Source organism: Glandiceps talaboti, chromosome 4 (genome assembly GCF_964340395.1).
Source record: "Glandiceps talaboti chromosome 4, keGlaTala1.1, whole genome shotgun sequence".
NCBI classification, from domain to species: Eukaryota; Metazoa; Hemichordata; class Enteropneusta; family Spengelidae; genus Glandiceps; species Glandiceps talaboti.
In genome coordinates, this window is record NC_135552.1 from 15,071,097 (window position 1) to 15,090,812 (window position 19,716).

At 37.6% G+C, this 19,716-nt stretch overlaps 1 protein-coding gene across 1 annotated transcript in view; it reads right to left on the reverse strand.

The window, feature by feature from the left end:
* Positions 1-19,275, reverse strand: part of LOC144433557 (protein AF-10-like) — a 28,957-nt gene extending 9,682 nt beyond the window's left edge. The window contains exons 1-7 of the mRNA XM_078121877.1: positions 19,055-19,275; positions 8,044-8,123; positions 7,433-7,487; positions 6,052-6,161; positions 4,905-5,008; positions 3,016-3,154; positions 409-1,744 (exon numbers count right to left, since the gene is read on the reverse strand). Coding sequence (XP_077978003.1) covers positions 409-1,744; positions 3,016-3,154; positions 4,905-5,008; positions 6,052-6,161; positions 7,433-7,487; positions 8,044-8,123; positions 19,055-19,166 — 1,936 coding nt within the window. The 5' untranslated portion in view covers positions 19,167-19,275. The remainder of the gene's footprint in view (positions 1-408; positions 1,745-3,015; positions 3,155-4,904; positions 5,009-6,051; positions 6,162-7,432; positions 7,488-8,043; positions 8,124-19,054) is intronic.
* Positions 19,276-19,716: the final 441 nt, after the last annotated feature.

The following is a 19,716-nucleotide window of genomic DNA, read 5'->3' on the forward strand; positions in this document are numbered from 1 at the left end:
GCCAAAGCATAAAACCTCATGCGATCCCGAACCCTATACACTACAGACAGCAAGCTGTGTAGGAACAAAAGTCAGAATGGATATAATTGTTGCTTGAGTCTGTCTCTTGCAGAGGATGATTCATAGACATTGTAATACAATTGTTGTAGGCATCTATCTTTTGCAGAGATTGATTTAATAAACAGGGACACATGACAGATACTGCCTGTCTGTGATAATACTGAGACAAAACAACAAAAAATGCATCACATCAAACTGATAAATGTCACGTCTCCCTCCACCAGCTGTTGTCTTTATTCGAGGTATCTTGTGTGTCTTTACCTAATTTGTCTTTTGGTGAAGGTCCCGTTGATCAAGCAAATGCACTGGTGTTATTTCTGTAGTTGTAATTAACATTACCCTACTCACCTTGACTGGCAGCATTATCAGCATTCTCGGGTGTCAGTGACGGCATCTGAGAGGTGGACAGCTGGTTGGTGAACAGTTGTTGGGTCATACTACCACACAGGCTATGACTGGCGGATAGACCAGAAAGCCCAAGTGTTGATACAGAGCTCTGTGACATGGCTAGACTAGAGTTAGGGAGTCGGACAGGGGATCCCTGAGGTATCAGGTGTGGTGGGAATTGTCCAGAGTGTGCGGGACTCATGTCATTCATGGGATTAATATTCAGACTAGAGCTAAGTGTATTCACTGAACTATTCAACGATGATGAACTTGATTTCCTGGATTTTTTAGTAGGTGAGGGCTGCGATGTCTCATTGATGAGATCCTTCACTGTCTTGGCTGAGTTTTTGGGTCTGCCTGGATGCCCTTTGTTCTTTTTCACACGATGTTTCTTTTTATCATGTTTATCAGGTGACTTGACAATAGTGATAGGTGAGACAGTTGGTTCAGCTTCTTTGGTTGGAATATGGCTTACATTGATTGCAATTCCAGGACCAGGGTTTTGGGAATACTTGGACATGAAATCGTGATAGGAACTTTCGTATGTCTTTTTTGGTGAAATGTTTGATGTTTGTACAACCATGGGCACAGTTGTGTCAACTGAAATAGGAGGGGGTGTAGGAGTGGATGTTGAAATTGCAGGAGGTAGATCTTTCTGCTCAATAGTTTCCGTGGTAACACTGGGTATCCTTGAAGGTGTTGGTTCCCGTGACGGTTCTTTGGAGGATCGAGCTAGTGATTTTGTTTTGGACTTGGTTGAGGAACCGTCATCACTTGGGGTAGCTCTATGTTCTGCAGCATTAGCATTGATCTCTGGCAGTCCTAAACCTGGAAGGTCTGTTTGGCTGGCAGTTGAACTTGGACTTTCTGATCGTCCACTGACACTTTCAGTAACAGAGGACTTACAAGAACTTGGCTTTCGTCCTCTTTGTCCCGAATGTTTCTTGCTTTTATGTGCTGGTGCAACAATAATATCTGTTTGAGGTACAGGAGGTTCAATAATTGGTTTATTTGATGTAAATTCCGTCTCTGTGAAGTTTGCACTCGTGAACTTGGCAGCCGTTTCTTCAAGACATTTCAAGGAATTTTCCCCTGCAGGTGAGTTTGTCTCAGAAATATCGGTCTTTGTCTTTTCATATTCCGTTTGAGTAATCACACTAGCCTCTGTGCTCGATGTGTGTTTCTTCCTCTGTTTATGCTTTTCATGTTTTTTCTCTGCAACTTTCTCCTTTTCTGGAGTTGTTGTGTAATGATGCTTGAACGCTGGTATGGTTTTGATTGTATCTTTGTCTTTCTTCTATCAGGGGATATAAAAATACATTGTCTATTACTATACTCCAACAATTGAACTATAGTACTTTCTTGTTAGAAGTTATACATGACTTTCCCTTTAAAAAGAGGATCACACACATTATGTGGTCAAATTCTTAACATGAAAAAAAATTTCTGAAATCACAATGTTTCAATCATGGAGGTTACATGTAAAGAGATAAAATCCATTGGTTTCATTCATTTTCACTTATCAGTATGGAGCTTGCATTGATCAGAAACTCCGGCGGAATCGATGTACAGGCCTTGATTTGAAACTTCCACTAAATGTGTTTTTTTGAAGAGAAAAATATCAGTTAATTGTAAATACACAACACTGTACTTCAATGTCTAACAGTAGCAAATCTCAGTCAACATGCCATGTTTTTTTTTGTTTTTTTTAAAATAAATAGATTTGTGTTTTTATTATAACACAAAATGTAGTCGACAATACCATTTTGACAACATGTATAACAGGTGAGATATCATGAAAATTATCCAAGATATAGTAATTTTGGTATCAAATCACAGATAAAAACAACAAGATTTCAATATCTATCCTACTTGAGTATTTGTAGCTCTTTTCAAGTTCCACAGTACACTGCTTGTTTTCTTACATAGCTGCCGTACTAGTTTACTGGTATTGTCAATAACTGACTTTCCCTGTGGTCAGCTCTAACATATGAGACCTCTTTGCACTATAGTGTACTTTATATCCTCTTTGGGAAAATGTAGTGAGGTCTAAAATGTTAACCAATACACACAACACAATTTGCGATTGCAAACTGTCAGTCTTGTTCAGTAATAGAGGGCGCTGTTGATAAGCTGATAGTTTTTTGACTGCAAACAATCAGTCTTGTTCACTGTAAGTTGTAAAAGCATTGCTGTACTTTCTCTAAACATAGTACATACTGTAGGGTCTACATTTAAAGGTGCAGTGTAGAACTAGAAAACAGCACAAAAGCTATCCTACGAAGACACAGCAGAACACAAGAGGGTATCAATTATATGTAATATAAGAAATAACACTCTGTATGTAAGCTTGTCCACACAGGCATCACGGCCATTGAAACAGTTGTTATACCTCAGAAACAGAATAATAAAACCAGAAATCAACTTTTTTTTTCTGGTTTATACTGAGACTCGGATTTATTGAACTGGTGCAATGGTATTGATGCTATTGGTACTAGACTGGCGTTAGGCTCCAACCCAAAGCTGGGGCCCTACTCCAGCCTGGCACAGCTATTGGTATGTACATACATGTTTGTAAGCATCTGGAGTTATCCATTTGTCTCTGTTCCTTACCAATTTATTGTAGTGATATTCACAGTAGCCACAGTATTTGACGTTGTCGGTGAATTGCCCAGCTTCCTCGCAGAGCAACCCTTGCATTTGGGCACTACAGGAATGAATAAGACAATCAAACTAACATTCACATTCTACCCTAACTCCCGAGCTTACATACAACTGTGTACCTATTGAACAGTCAGCCCACTGTTCTACATTCTACCCAACTCCCTAGCTTACATACAACTGTGTACCTATTGAACAGTCAGCCCACTGTTCTACATTCTACCCAACTCCCGAGCTTACATACAACTGTGTACCTATTGAACAGTCAGCCCACTGTTCTACATTCTACCCAACTCCCTAGCTTACATACAACTGTGTACCTATCAAACAGTCAGCCCACTGTTCTACATTCTACCCAACTCCCTAGCTTACATACAACTGTGTACCTATTGAACAGTCAGTCCACTGTTCTACATTCTACCCAACTCCCTAGCTTACATACAACTGTGTACCTATTGAACAGTCAGTCCACTGTTCTACATTCTACCCAACTCCCTAGCTTACATACAACTGTGTACCTATTGAACAGTCAGTCCACTGTTCTACATTCTACCCAACTCCCTAGCTTACATACAACTGTGTACCTATTGAACAGTCAGTCCACTGTTCTACATTCTACCCAACTCCCTAGCTTGCATACAACTGTGTACCTATCAAACAGTCAGCCCACTGTTCTACATTCTACCCAACTCCCTAGCTTGCATACAACTGTGTACCTATCAAACAGTCAGTCCACTGTTCTACATTCTACCCAACTCCCTAGCTTGCATACAACTGTGTACCTATCAAACAGTCAGTCCACTGTTCTACATTCTACCCAACTCCCTAGCTTGCATACAACTGTGTACCTATCAAACAGTCAGTCCACTGTTCTACATTCTACCCAACTCCCTAGCTTGCATACAACTGTGTACCTATCAAACAGTCAGTCCACTGTTCTACATTCTACCCAACTCCCTAGCTTGCATACAACTGTGTACCTATCAAACAGTCAGCCCACTGTTCTACATTCTACCCAACTCCCTAGCTTGCATACAACTGTGTACCTATCAAACAGTCAGCCCACTGTTCTACATTCTACCCAACTCCCTAGCTTGCATACAACTGTGTACCTATCAAACAGTCAGCCCACTGTTCTACATTCTACCCAACTCCCTAGCTTGCATACAACTGTGTACCTATTGAACAGTCAGCCCACTGTTCTACATTCTACCCAACTCCCTAGCTTGCATACAACTGTGTACCTATCAAACAGTCAGCCCACTGTTCTACATTCTACCCAACTCCCTAGCTTGCATACAAATGTGTACCTATCAAACAGTCAGCCCACTGTTCTACATTCTACCCAACTCCCTAGCTTGCATACAAATGTGTACCTATCAAACAGTCAGCCCACTGTTCTACATTCTACCCAACTCCCTAGCTTGCATACAACTGTGTACCTATCAAACAGTCAGTCCACTGTTCTACATTCTACCCAACTCCCTAGCTTAAATACAAATGTGTATCTATCGTACAGTTGGTCAACCATTCCACATTCCTTCCTGAACCAAATAATACAGGAAAGATTTACCAAAGTTCAAGCAACTGTCCGCTCAATTAGCGTGGCAAACTGATCAGATATTACTGTGTCTGACATATGCTATTATACAGTGCGTGACATAGACACAGCTGGTGAACCTAGACAAATTCTGTTATCCTGTTAGGGGAACTAAACAATTTAGTGCTATGAAACTGCCAAAATTCTTCCTCCCTAAGGTTCAAACATATATGTGTACTGATTGAGGATTTCTTACCAGGTTACATGGAAGGACTGCCTGCAACCATTCTTATTACATGTCATGCAAGCCCCAGTACTTGCTTTGCTCTCCCTGTGTTGATGTTCACATATATAACACAGCTGTAACAAATCATACAGTGTATAGTCCAAACAATAATATTACATTGCATAAAATCATTTTACCTCAAGAGTTCAGTTCTGGATTTAGAGCGCACTCACAACACAGTGACACTCACAGTAAGTAATCAGGGCTTGAAATTAACTTTTTTCTTTGGTAGTCCTAGTGGGCTACCAGTTTCAGAAATTGGTAGCCCAAGGATTGTGACCTGTAGTCCGATATTCATGAAATAAAAACAGATTTCCTCTATTGGAAATTTAATATGTGTGTCACTTTTATGTCCATAAATCTTCCATCCTCAATGCATAATCAGTGGTAGCCAGAGTGGGCTACCAGCTGCAAACTATGGTAGCCCCATTACCAGAATTAGTAGTCTGTGGGCATGGGGCTACTGTTAATTTCGAGCCCTGAAGTCTGCAATTTCTTTCAATGATATCCTCATGCTCAATTAGTAAAACTGACAACTGCAGCAATAACAGGAATAGGTATCAAATGAAATGAATATAATTGAAAGTATAGCTGCATAAGAAGACATCTCACCTCATCCAATGACACAGCATTATAAATTGCACTGTACTAATCTACACAGACTGAGTACCTACGTACATGTACCTTGAACCAGCCTTATATTGTAATGTTCATGTGGCACCATACACAGAAAAGTTACCTTATTGTATTGTGCATGTGGCACCATAGACAGAAAACCTACCTTATTGTATAGTGCATGTGGCACCATAGATAGAAAACCTAACTGATTGTATTGTGCATGTGGTACCATAGACAGAAAACCTACCTTATTGTATGGTTCATGTGGTACCATAGATAGAAAACCTACATTATTGTATAGTGCATGTGGCACCATAGATAGAAAACCTAACTTATTGTATTGTTCATGTGGTACCATAGATAGAAAACCTAACTTATTGTAATGTGCATGTGGCACCATAGACAGAAAATCTACCTTATTGTAACGTTCATGTGGTACCATAGCCAGAAAACCTAACTTATTGTATTGTGCATGTGGTACCATAAACAGAAAATCTACCTTATTGTAACGTTCATGTGGTACCATAGACAGCAATATTGGTTCCATCGTTGTCACATTTCCAAACCTCACTTCAGGGATGTACAATGCACACACCACATGTGCCCATCCTGTAATACAATAACAAAATAACGCAATATTTTAGCCTTGAATTTTCAGCTTTCTTTTCAATATCATTTTAGCTCACATTCAAGTGGCCATATTATTTAACAGTGTTCTCTCCTGGATAGATTGCAACGATGACTGTTAATTTGCATGATTTACATATCAATAACATAATTTGCATAATGATCAAATATGCATGTCTTCAACACTGAAACATGCTGACTTGTTTACAATTACCACTGACATACATAGACAATGGGACCAGCCATTTCTCTTCATGTATTATTATAATATTGTCATTTAAAAGGTTGCTAAAGCTGAAGGATGGTAGAACACATTTGAAGCATGGTAGAAACCTGCCAAGCATGGCAGTCTGGGTGGCAAGGATAGTGTTAGTGCTATGCTTCTTCTATAGCGGGGAGAACACTGTGTGAGTATATATAACAGCTGTCACTTTGTACACAATCAGGTCAGCTATTGGCCTCTTACATTTTAATATCAGTACTGATAGTGTTGAAAAAAAATTATATTAAAATTTTTAAAGTATTTCAGAAACTCAACATAGATACCTATATTAAAGTGATCTTGGCATTAGGAAACCTTGACCTTTGACAGTTTGAGGTCAGGATCACGTCATTTATTGCATATCACAGACCAATTTGAAAATGTTACATATTACAAGTCACACCTCTCTTTATCACTATACTGTGTCAACTTTGATGAAATTTCATTGACTTATTATATAAACTTCAATTTTTTCAGAGACACAGTCTTCTTTTAACTTTACTGTCATAAACCTGGAGAGTTCAGATCCTGTTTATATACCCCATAAATTTGTTAGATCAACAGCGAAATATAGGCGTATGTGCCTCCAACAATATAGATATATGTAACAGGGCTAAACAAAATTTATGTGATCATAGTTCACAAGTGATTGTAGATTGGCAAGACACACTGATGAATTTACTAATGGACAAAAACAGACATAATGTAGCTACAGACACACAGGTGTGCCAACAGATACATGGCACAGAAAGGCAGATGGACAGGGAGACATGCAGAAAGATGAACATGGACAGACAGACAGACAGACAGACAGACAGACATGTACAGGCAGATAGAGCTACAGATATACCAAGAAAGACAGACAAACAGATGCACAGACAAGATAAATACAAACATGTACAGAATCCATTTGTGAATTCATCAACAAAAACGTGTTTTGGCTAAATAGAGATACAAAAAGTTCAGTATACAGAAAACTTATATATCTCACCTCCATTATCTGTCCTTTTCAAAGCACCTTCCCGGTGAGGACATAACTCACACCTCTGTGAATAAATGACATAGAACACACAGGTAAAACTATGTGTATGTACTCGGCTACACAGAACATTCATGTCATTCAATTTCCAACTATGAAACAGATATACAGTGCTACCGTGTTAACTTATTTCACCATACCTTAAACAGAACAGCAAAAGTTAACCTGTCTACATAGCTGATCTGTGACTATGATAGCACTTGCTAATACAGGTATATCAAGAGGGTAGTGCAATTTGAAAATATTCTTATAAACCGATGTCACACTGGGGAGTGATAGATGTCAGACTGTTTGATTATTCAAATGAAGTCATTATGTAAATGTACACCGTAACTTTCACCACCCTACAAGTACACAACATACGGCATGTGATGATTTACCATGCAAATTTTATGTAAATCGAAACATGTTTGTATTCTAATAACAGCTTTTGGGGTTGTGGCTAACTTTTATCAGTTTGAATGGTTACAATAACAAGCTGAATATCGGCTAGCGCTAGCGCAGTCACAGATCAGCAGAGTAGGCAGGCTACAGCAGAGATCAAATATATTTCAACGTCTTACCACTCTCGCTGCTCTTTCCTGCGACTCACATTTCCTACAAAACCATGGTCCAGTTGGTACAGTAACAATACCATAGCAAGCTGTAATTGAAACAAAAAGGCCATATCAAATCAAGATACATCATTTGGGTTACTGACACTTTGCTGTCTTTGCACAACAATTTTGGGGACAGGTGGCTAAGATCTCTCAATTTCCAGAGTTATTCTGAGTTGTAATTTACCTTGCCAATATACAAAAGTATACGTTCCAGCTACAAAAATTAACAAAGCGACAGACAGAACATTTCTTAGGTTTATAACATGTCATGCTACATAACTATGTAAATGCATGTATGGAAAAGTAGTTACAGTTATAAACTTATATTGCCTTCTATACTACCTCAATAAAACATAAGAAATTTCTTTGCCCTTGGTTCGACAATGTATTCCACACCATATATAGCTTTTGGTTGAAAAAACATAGACAAGGCACCAGGGTCATTTCTTTTGGAATATGAAACAATATGAATATAAGAAGTTAATACGCTGTATTCTAGGTCACTGGTGTCGGTTTATCTGTGTCAAGGTTACACTAGGTGACCAAGGTATTTATTTACAAACACAGCGTAAGCTATCTCAGTGCTCTCCCTAAGCTTTTTACAACACAAATAAGGTTGCTTTGGCATTTCACTTATAGGATACAATAAAGACTAGACATACATAAAGACTAGACATACTTTTTAAATGCCAGCCTAACAATAGCAGAGACACTACGTACACACAGCATAATCCTCTGCCTACTGTTAATCACATTGACAATGTATGAAGTGATAAACTTTGCTATTCTTTTACTACAGTGCTGTAGAAACAGGTTTCTGCTAAAATGGTTACACACGGACTTGATTATTTCATATGACTTCAAATGTTTCCTTTCCTACTGATAAGTAACATATTAAACTTGTCTGCATCTACATCTACATCCCCCCCCCCCCCCACTGTACACAACACCTCTATATAATTATTTATTTTGCATTTGAAGGTGTTGGAATACATGTTTGTATGTGTAAATATAGATCTTAGAGGGGTAATACTGCAGTTGCGTACCCTGTCCCCTGTCCCCTCCAAGATCTACATGTATGGTGCAAACAAGTCATTGAAAATGACATAGCCCCCACTATGATTGGGTTTTAAGGAACTGGCAGTTTATGTTGTCATTTTCAAACCTGGTTAATGTTGTTTGGCCTCATATGGTTGTTTTTGATATCACTACTCTGTTCAAGAATGTCTGAGTTATGGCTTTGGACATGGAAAATTCGCAAACAAAATGGCTGCAGGCAGCCATATCGGATTGTATCACAATGAAAATGGATATGTACAATGTATGTCACAGACCACTGTGCTAATACCAACTTTGAATGAGATCTGTTGAAGCATGTCTGAGTTATGGCTTTGGACATGGAAAATTCGCAAACAAAATGGCTGCCAGGCAGCCATATCGGATTGTATCACAATGAAAATGGATATGTACAATGTATGTCACAGACCACTGTGCTAATACCAACTTTGAATGAGATCTGTTGAAGCATGTCTGAGTTATGGCTTTGGACATGGAAAATTCGCAAACAAAATGGCTGCCAGGCAGCCATATCGGATTGTATCACGACGAAAATGGATATGCACATGTATGTCACAGAACACTGTGCTAATACCAACTTTGAATGAGATCTGTTCAAGCATGTCTGAGTTATGGCTTTGGACATGGAAAATTTGCATACAAAATGGCTGCCAGGAAGCCATATTGGATCGTATCACGACAACAATGAATATGCACATGTATGTCATATAACACTGTCCTAATAGCAACTTTGAATGAGATCTGTTCACGCATGTCTGAGTTATAGCTTTGGACATGGAAAATTTGCATACAAAATGGCTGCCAGGAAAGAGGGGACTAACTAGGAGTATTTCCCAATGAGTGAAACACCAAAGCAACCCCGTTTTTGTTTGCACCGCACCATAAACCCTTCACGGTACACAGCATATATGTTCTTTCATCACTGAGTGAATAAAATATAAGAGAGAACACTGAATCTATGTAACAAACACATGCAGATACTGTACAAGTCAACTGTAAATGTTAAATGTAATATATAAACGTTGATACATACAATCCAATGGTTAACAACACAAATAATGGTACATGTACATGTACGGAATCCAGTCTTACCAGAGTTCCCCCTCTCACTTACATGTACATGGAGTTCCCAAAGTACAACAATGTAAGTAAAGTGAATTTCACAACACCATTCAGCTTTTCTGTTCAATACAACCACGCAGAAACCAATAAAGAAACTGCATATGCCACACTTCAATAGCAAGATTGCATTTTTTGCCACTTTTAGTCTAATTGAAATAAACCATTTAAATGTATTGCAACTCAATGCAGACATTCAGGCGCTACTGTTTTTCTTAGTGTCAAACACGTGATGTTTTAACTACAAACAAATGTACAGATATGGTGTTCAACGCATAATGTGGCAAAATGGAAATATCATATGAGCAATAATATCCTTACCACCTTTTACTGTCAAGTGATCATACATGTATGTTGTTACACAAAATACACCTGTCTAACAAATTGAAATACTGCCCTCTGGTGTTGACTGTGTTATACTGCTTTGGTTGTATATCTAGAATGGGCATTCCTTGGTAATTTGAAATTGGTGTGGAACCCTGATATCCTTATCAGCATCTCACAAATTACAATGTATCTTGACTCACCAATGGTGTCATTTGTTTCTTCTCTTACCCATCTGTTGATGAACTACTACTAATTCATCAATAGGAGACAGGGAATGCCACTCCAGGAAATATAGGCATTTTTGTAAACTTTGGGTTGTAGAGTAATTTTATGATTTTACACCACTTATTGTGCGATTGCAAAGAAATACGAAGTGAAATTAATAGTTGTCCATTGTTTAGTGGCAGCCCTTATTAGTGGCCGCACACTGTCTCATGGGGGGGGGGGGGGGGGCTTGCCTCAAATTTGGAATGGTTGAACACTGCATATTCATGAGAATTGAACACATGCACATTGAATATTCATAAATTGTCTTGCATTGTGTTGCCTAGTACATTTACATAATTTCCAAACATGAGTTGATTTGAAATTTGTTCCATACTAATTATTAGATTAGGTACATGACAAATTCGACGCTCATTACAATTAGTTGCAGCAACTAATATTAAATTCGACACTGTGTCAAAAATAATGACAGTGCGACTCGAAATATGCATCATACTTCTGCCATGTGGAATTTTAAGAACAAAATAATCACAATTCAATATGCGCAGTCTTGTCATATTCAAACACATGGCAACTTGTGCATCATTCTCGTATTGAAATTAACTTCATCTGTATATTCAATGCTTATGTACCACACTTCAGTGTAATTGTTGTTTTCCTTGATTTTGTGTATCAACAAAATTCTTGTCTGATCCGCCATATGATTTGAGGCTCATAGCATGTCATACGTCACTAGACCCTCCAAGCTTTGACATCAACATGTATTCCAGGCTTCTGTCGACTTCGATATAATTAGATATTTATATATAATCCCATGAAATCAATGTTAGTTTTACGTCATAATGCTCCGAGTATGATTCCGCGGACTAATACAAATTCAAGCCGGTAGGCGAGAATTTGTAGTGCGTGGAATCATACGAGGAGCATTATGACGTAAAACTAACATTGATTTCATGGAATTATATATTTATCACATAACTAAGTATTTCCCCATATTTTTCTAAAATTTTAAATCGTATGTTACGAATACTGCATCATTTCTTCGCACTATATTCTTCATCGAGTATTAAAAAATGGCGCCTGACGGCTATGCAAATTACATAATCGCGTGACCTGTCACGAGGTCAAGCTTACCATATGTATGGTATCGGTCATACTGTTGTGTGGTTTCTCAACCAAAATTATTGGTTATAACCTTGCGATGTACATGTAATATCGAATTTAGTTTAAAACGTAAGTAGAATTGTCTGAATACGACTTTTGTGCCGTCATTTTAATCATATTTTCTCGGGTTGTGTAAGTTCAGAGATATGAGCTTGACGGAAAATCGGAAGTAAGCTTGCCGGCTGCTGCATCGATCTACATGATTTTTAAATAGAATAAAATATATCAAATAAAAATAAATTACGTTTTGAAAGCACACAATTATTACGATAAACTTGATCGTAGCGTAGGATTGACACAAACACTAGAACAGTACAGAGAAAAAATAGTTCGGTAGAACAGGGGTGATATGCTCTGAAATCACCCGTTTGACGTCACACAGTAGAAGATATGCACGTATTTATGTGATAAGAGAAGTTTGACGTTTATCCCGGGGCCTTACAATACAGGTATTTCAAGTTGTTGATCAACCATGGTGATTCAAGACAGAGGCCTTGCTCCAGAGTCTGTGGCTACTTAATACCATTGACACCTTTCTTTTATTGTTGACATTGTTCTGTTTATGTTCAAGTGTCCACAACCAAGTGCCTCAGTCTTACAAGTAGTACTTTGTGTATTCTCTTTTTCACATACATGTACGCTCTTTGATACATCAAAGATATTCACTAGCTGTTATTCTACAAAATGTCCCTGCCTATGACATCTCCATCAAAACGTCCTAGACAAGTCAAACTCATCTTGACAGTTATTTTGACATATGTGAATAGCTTGTAAACTATTTTTAGAGCATGGCCATTGTATGATTCATACAATGGCCACTGAATGATGTAGACATCGAGAAAGTAGAATTACAATGGTTTTACATGTACATTTACTAGACAGAGTTGTACTACAATCACATGCATTGACACTGAGTTGATTCTAGTTCGAGTTTTGTCACAATTTCCTAATACATACGTACATGTACATGTACAATACACACTCATTGAAGCACACACAATATGGTACCAAAACGTCATACCCTAAGCCAGGGTTTTACATGACACAATATAGTCATGATAGTGTCTTTTGCGCTTAATTATGGCCTTGTGACCCACAAAAAAAAAAATCACATCTGCATCGATGATGCAAGATTTTCAGCATTTATATTATATCTCTACATTCGAAGTGCTCACATAACTACTGTAGAAACCCCCTTGATTTGAAATGGAAAGCTTTGAAATCTCATTATGTATTCCTGCACATGTCATCGGGTAAACCAATAACATAATATATACTGTGTTGGTGCTTTGTTTAGATACTTTTTCAAACTGTGAACTCGTTTCTGATTGGGCAAAACTATTATTATCATGATTCTCTCAAATAAATATTGCTGCTGCACCAAGCAATCAGACCAGCTTCCGCAGTTTCTTCGGTGGCTGGCCGTCTGAGGACAGATTCTACTGGTGAATAAGTGGCATCACTAGTAAGAAGTCACAGATTGATCGTTCAAATAAAGGATGGCTGGAGCATTTCAAATGGGTTCATTACACATGAGATCATAACCTAACGTCATTGAGTACGATATTTGTTTGACAGCAAAGACTAAAAAATTCATTTACAGAAGGATGGACACATTTCTGAAACTCAAAACTTGTCATCAGGACTTTAGCAGTCAAATGAGCAGTGTTACATTGTTGTCTCTGAAGTCAGGCTTTTCTACACTTTGGAAAGCAGTCGACGATAGAAAATTTCAAGAAAAGGGTGACAGTATAAAATCATACTCAGCCCAGTTACGTAATATTTGTGTTATGGCTAAATGGGATCTCCCTTGCGATGTTTAATTACCGATTTCATACATGTTCAAAATTTTGTTGAATTAATGACTGGTCTTGTATTTGCGTTTTCCTTTGCCAATCCATCATAACTAATCAAGGCTGTTCTTACTTAGGCGTAAAAAAAATTTGTGTGGTTCCAATTACTTTGAATTTTAAATAGGTGGGGTAGGTACATTTTTTATTTTATTATATTTTTTTTCATGTGTGAGTGTCTAGTTCAGGTTTTCCATTGTTTTCCAAATGGTCTCTATGTTGTTTATTTCTGCCTATCAGATGTACAGTCATTACAGATTGGAAGAATACTTTTATATTGTCTTTTCAAGTTGATGTCAGTTTCTGCACCCACAATTTCTTGCAAGAATACATGATTTTTGCGATTTTATCATTTTTCTTGAATATGTAAAAAAAAGTTTAGGGCCGGCGTGAAAAACTAAGTGGAGTCAGGTAACCGGAACCAAACAACTTTTTGTATTTGGCCTTATTTTGATCTTTCTATTGTCCAAAACCTCGTACAAATGTACATTTCAATTTTCACAGATAATAATTTATTGACTTTTGTGAATGACCCCCAGATTTGCAGTTTGGACCCCTAACTTTTTCAGACTTTGCGTCCCAGTACCACCCCACCACCCCCATCCACAATTGATGTAAAAATCTACTAACCTGACAAAAAAATCAAAGCACACACGTACTTTGACCCATGAAAGCTGTAATTCATGACATGCCTTCTACAATTGCTACTATAACTACTGGGTACTACGCTTGATAAGTGATATGACACGTTCATATACCCTATCAATTTGAAATCAGTACAATGATAGTGGTGGCAGTGATGTTATAATTTGGTCTTTGAGACAGTGAGAGTTCTGTTGATACAATATACACTATATTCCAGTTACCCAAGTACTGGTCATTTTACATGTGTATGTTTGAATTCTAGCAGGAGTTGAAATTCTCATCAAAACCTACCAGACCAGGACTAGTGGATATTGAAATCCACTAGTCCTGCTTGGAAATCTGCTCGTCCTCATTTAGTTTCTTATAAAGTCTGTTTACATACGTATGTATGTATGTATGTATGTATGTATGTATGTATGTATGTATGTATGTATGTATGTATGTATGTATGTAAGTATGTATATATGTATATACTTGCATACAGCGTTCTCCACAAATTTGATAAAACAGAGGGGCATTCTCATGCATATGGCATAGAAAGGTCATGTAAATTTGCATAATATAGCTTTAGCTCCATCGCGATCGTATTTCATGTTTGCTCATTTTCAATTGTTGCTGTTACTATTTTTAACACGGTTATTTACAGTAACATACTGGTCCAACAGACCAGATACAGTCAAATTTGTGTGGTCTGGGCAAAAAGAGTCGCTGGTTCCGGACCTCGGACAAATGGATTTGTTCACCCCTGTGGCTTGTTTTGTTGTTATTACATTTGAAATAACATTTTCATTGTGAAACGATGGAAATACAACATGTACATATTGTAGTGTTCTCCATGACGGGTTTTAGCAGGGTGAAGTACCCTTGTATCGATGGCCAGCACCCTGCTTAAAGTTTTGCGCCCAGGTATATCATGCCTTTTTGTCATAGTCTCCCACCTCCTGTATTGTTCCTATGAACATTTGCATCCTTTGAACCTGTCATCATTTTTGTGTTCAAATTTACTCTGAAAACACTTCTGGGTAATAGTTGGCCATCATATATCGCAACATTCAACCAGGGTGACTGTATACAAAATTCCAATATGGTGGGTAATGACATCACAAACTTGTGAGTTTTTGAAGTCCTCAAAAGTAATGTATAGTAAGGCTCACGTATCGCGAGATTTCGGCCAGATGCGACACTTCAGTATACACAATGATAGTTATATATGATACTCAAACTTTTTAATGTGTTTTTTTTAATCCTACTCGTCTCTGGACATTTAGTTTGAAATTAATTGTAGCTTCCTTGAGAAAAATAATTGCTACGTTTTGAAATAATTTGAAATAATTTTAGCTTTCCTGACAAAAGTAATCATTGTTATGCAAATATGTATACATTATGCAAATGAGGCACCTGCTATCAGAACAATCTGTGGAGAACACTGCATTGCATTGTGAGGATTTTGTAGACCAAAACTAAACCCCATTAATTAATATATACAGTATTACAATGTATATATATTTTTAATGACAAAGTTTTTCTTGTAAATCCAGGTACTGTACGGTACCATATGGTTAGGTAACACACACCCCCCCCCCCCCCCCCCATGTAATGTAAATAATGACACTATCAATGTAAGGTCATTTTCAAGTATTCAGTAAGTAATACGAGCGTATACCAAATGCTATTGGTTACTAGTAGTTTATGTAGCTTGTCAGGGGTTCAAAGTTACGGTGGTCCGAAGTCCCAGACTAGTGCAATTTCTCGTCTGACTAGTAGCTTTAATCATGCTAGTCCATCAGACTAGTGAAAATTGCTGTGAAAACCCATTAAAATTATATCATGATTACACATTACTGTTTGTTGGGAAGCTAGACAATGTTACTTCATGATCAAGCATTGTGCAGTATATACTACGGACCATACGTACGCGAAGTATGTTGTCCTGTCAATTGTTGACACTGGACCGATAAATATAAATTGGAGCATAAAATATATATACTCACTCTAAAAGAATAACTACACCGTTTTGGTATTGTGGTAGAATTACAGTCATAAATGATGTACTAGTATTTAGGATGTGATTTGCGATGTAAACATCGTCGAAATACGAGTATGGTCGCCATTTTGCAATACCCCACTTGAGCGATGACGTAGTGTATAATTCATAACCGCAAATTCGTCACATTAGACACTGTATTTCCAACAAATTTTTATGATAAAATTTCCCTTTCCCTTCAATTAATTAAATTCAAGATCAACTGTATAAAGCTAAACTGAAATGAACAGTTTTTTCTTCCGTAAGGAAGAGATATATTAGTGGGTGAAAGTCTGTGTGTGTGTGTGTGTGTGTGTGTGTCTGTCTGTCTGTCTGTCTCTGTGTGTCTGTCTGTGTCATCGTTTTCTCCAAAACGGCTGGCTCAATTCAAACAAAATTTTGAAGACATATTCTGTAGGGTAATGGCAATACCTGATTAGGTTTTGGTAAAATTCCCATGAATATTAATGAGCAATTTGCGTAATTAATCAATCGATTGTCTGGTCACACATGCGCTTTGTTTCAAAAGTGTGCCACCAACGTCGATGTACGATAAACCAGGAAGCTAAGGTACGGATATACATGCTGTTGTTCTAAACTGATAAAGACTATGTTTTCAGGGGTTTCAAGTGTTTGTATTGATATTTTCATTGAATCTGAAGATTATTACATCAAAGCAAGGAGGTGAGCACTGAAAATACACATCATCTGTAAGCTTTATTGCAAAAATGTACAGTCACGATCGTCTGCTCACTTCACACCTTTCACACATGTATACGATTTGGAGCAGATGGTGCGTCTGTCAATCTCGATCAAAACAAGAATGTACATACACTTCACCCAGGGACGAAGTAGGGCAATAATACTGTATCACTCCATTGTATTAAAGTTGTTCAACTTTTACGATGCGTACCATGAAGTATGTAAACTTTCTGATGCGTAATACTAATAGCAATGATATGCGGGTTTCAATTTCATTTATTATTTGCCATGGAAACCGGTGTACATATCCCAGGTATGTGGGGGATCACGAATGCCGAGTGCAGTCGAGGATGGCAAGCTTTCCTGGCATTTGAACGTTTTTTGACAACTAACTTTCACTGGGACTTGAAAACATCACAGATGAAGAGCTAAATGTCTTGCATAAATCATGAAATGGTAAGACTACCCTTACGGAAGGCATTCAGTTTAAATCTGGTTATTTTATTTTACGTTTACACTACGAATCCAACTACTTGAAACTACTCAATGGTTATTAGGCCAATGGCATGGTTTAACTTGAGTGGGTACCTATTTGTATCATGTATGAGAGGCCAACTTGCCAAGTCTACGTCATTCTGCTGGGGAACTAATGAGTTATACAACCTCAAATTTGTGTCATCCATCAATCTTATCCCTGGCCCTTTTACACGATAAATTATATTATTAATTGTGTTAAAATCATTCAAACTGAAATAAATTCTTCAGACTTTCCCCACATTTATTTTGGTACATGTATGAGCCATTGTAATATGTTAATGATATGCAAATTATTATGTAAATGAGAATGCCGAACTTGGGTAACTGGAATATACTTGTAGTGCACTGTATCAACAGCACTCTCACTGTCTCAAAGACCAAATTATAACACCACCACCACTACCATTGTACTGATTTCAAATTGATAGGGAATATGAACGTGTCATGTCACTTATCAAGCCTGGTACCCAGTACAGTAGTTATAGTAGCAATTGTAGAAGGCATGTCATGAATTTCAGCATTCATGGATCAAAGTATGCTTTGATTTTTTTTTGAATGTTGAACAAACACACAAATCTTTTTGTAGAATTTGTTCAATCTGTCTGATGAAGTGGCACAAGTTTTTCTTAGCTTTTTTACTTATGAAAATACTAAAATAAAGCTATGAAAAACTCAACTCATGTCACTTCATTAGACAGATTGAACAAATTCTACAGAAAGATTTGTGTATTTTTTTCAACATTCAAAAAAAAATACATAACGAAAAAATAACAACATTACAGGGTTTAGGACTTCAGCTTGCAAACAAATTAAATAGCAGCGTACCGGCCGGTTTATTTTCATGTTTTCATCGTTTCATGTCCCTCCCTCTACGGCGAAAATAATGCAATTTCAATCTCGTTTACGGTTACTGACTCAAAAAATCCGCTAGTGCAATTTCTCATGAGTTGAAGGTAAAACCAGTGTTGGTGTATAAATAAACTAGCCTTGAATGAAAGTGACGAGGCGTCCTATGACCTTGGTGAGTGACTCGGTGTTCACCTGCCAGACTTCCAGCGTTACTGTACACACTGTCGACATGTCATCTGTCGGACGTGATAATGTTTGTAACGATCTGATCTTTCCAAAAGCGCATTTCAAAATAACAGAAATCTCTCCCGACTTATGTGTCAAAACTAATAAATATTGCATACATGTTATCAAAACATCCTGACTTGCTATTTGCAATTGTCTCAAATTTGTTATTGGATAGAATGGAGATTTGCCCCCAAACACTATCTGATCTGAAGTGAGTGAAAGATCGTACCTTGGTGCACTGCAACATTACAACCATGACCATCACAATATACCAACGGGTTTTCTGCCCAACCACGCTCATCCGAACATACACAGCAACCACCTATCATCTCTTTTGCCATAGTGTATAGTTCCTCTAGATCACCGATCGGCCACTATCTATTGGAAAAGTGCACATTTTCGCGGTTGAATTCGACAAATGAATTGTACACAATTTGAACTGGCTCTCTTTTTTTGTCTTTAACGCAAGGTCACTAAGCATGCGCAAACACGAGGTAGGGGGCATTGTGGGATTGGTTCTTGGGCGCTTTTAGCGCCAGTGGAATGCGACTGCTAAGGAATTGGTTGTAACATTTCGTGTAGGGTCTATGGTTTTAACGTAAGATCACTTTTGAATCATCAAAACTAATTGACAAAAAAAAGGTCAAATATACTTTCTTTGATGATTCTGAAGGAGAAAAATAAGACGTACTTTGTTTTAAACCTGCACTAGCGGCAACTGCCGGCCCGGGGACATGTTTTCCCCATCAAATAACAATGGTAGTATGTAGTTACACTTCCATACAAATAACCATGGATATATTGACTAAAATTTGGTCAATTACTTATAAAAAGACATCGTATCTGTTAATTAGTGGTTAATATTTCATGTATGTGATATAGTGGCAAGTT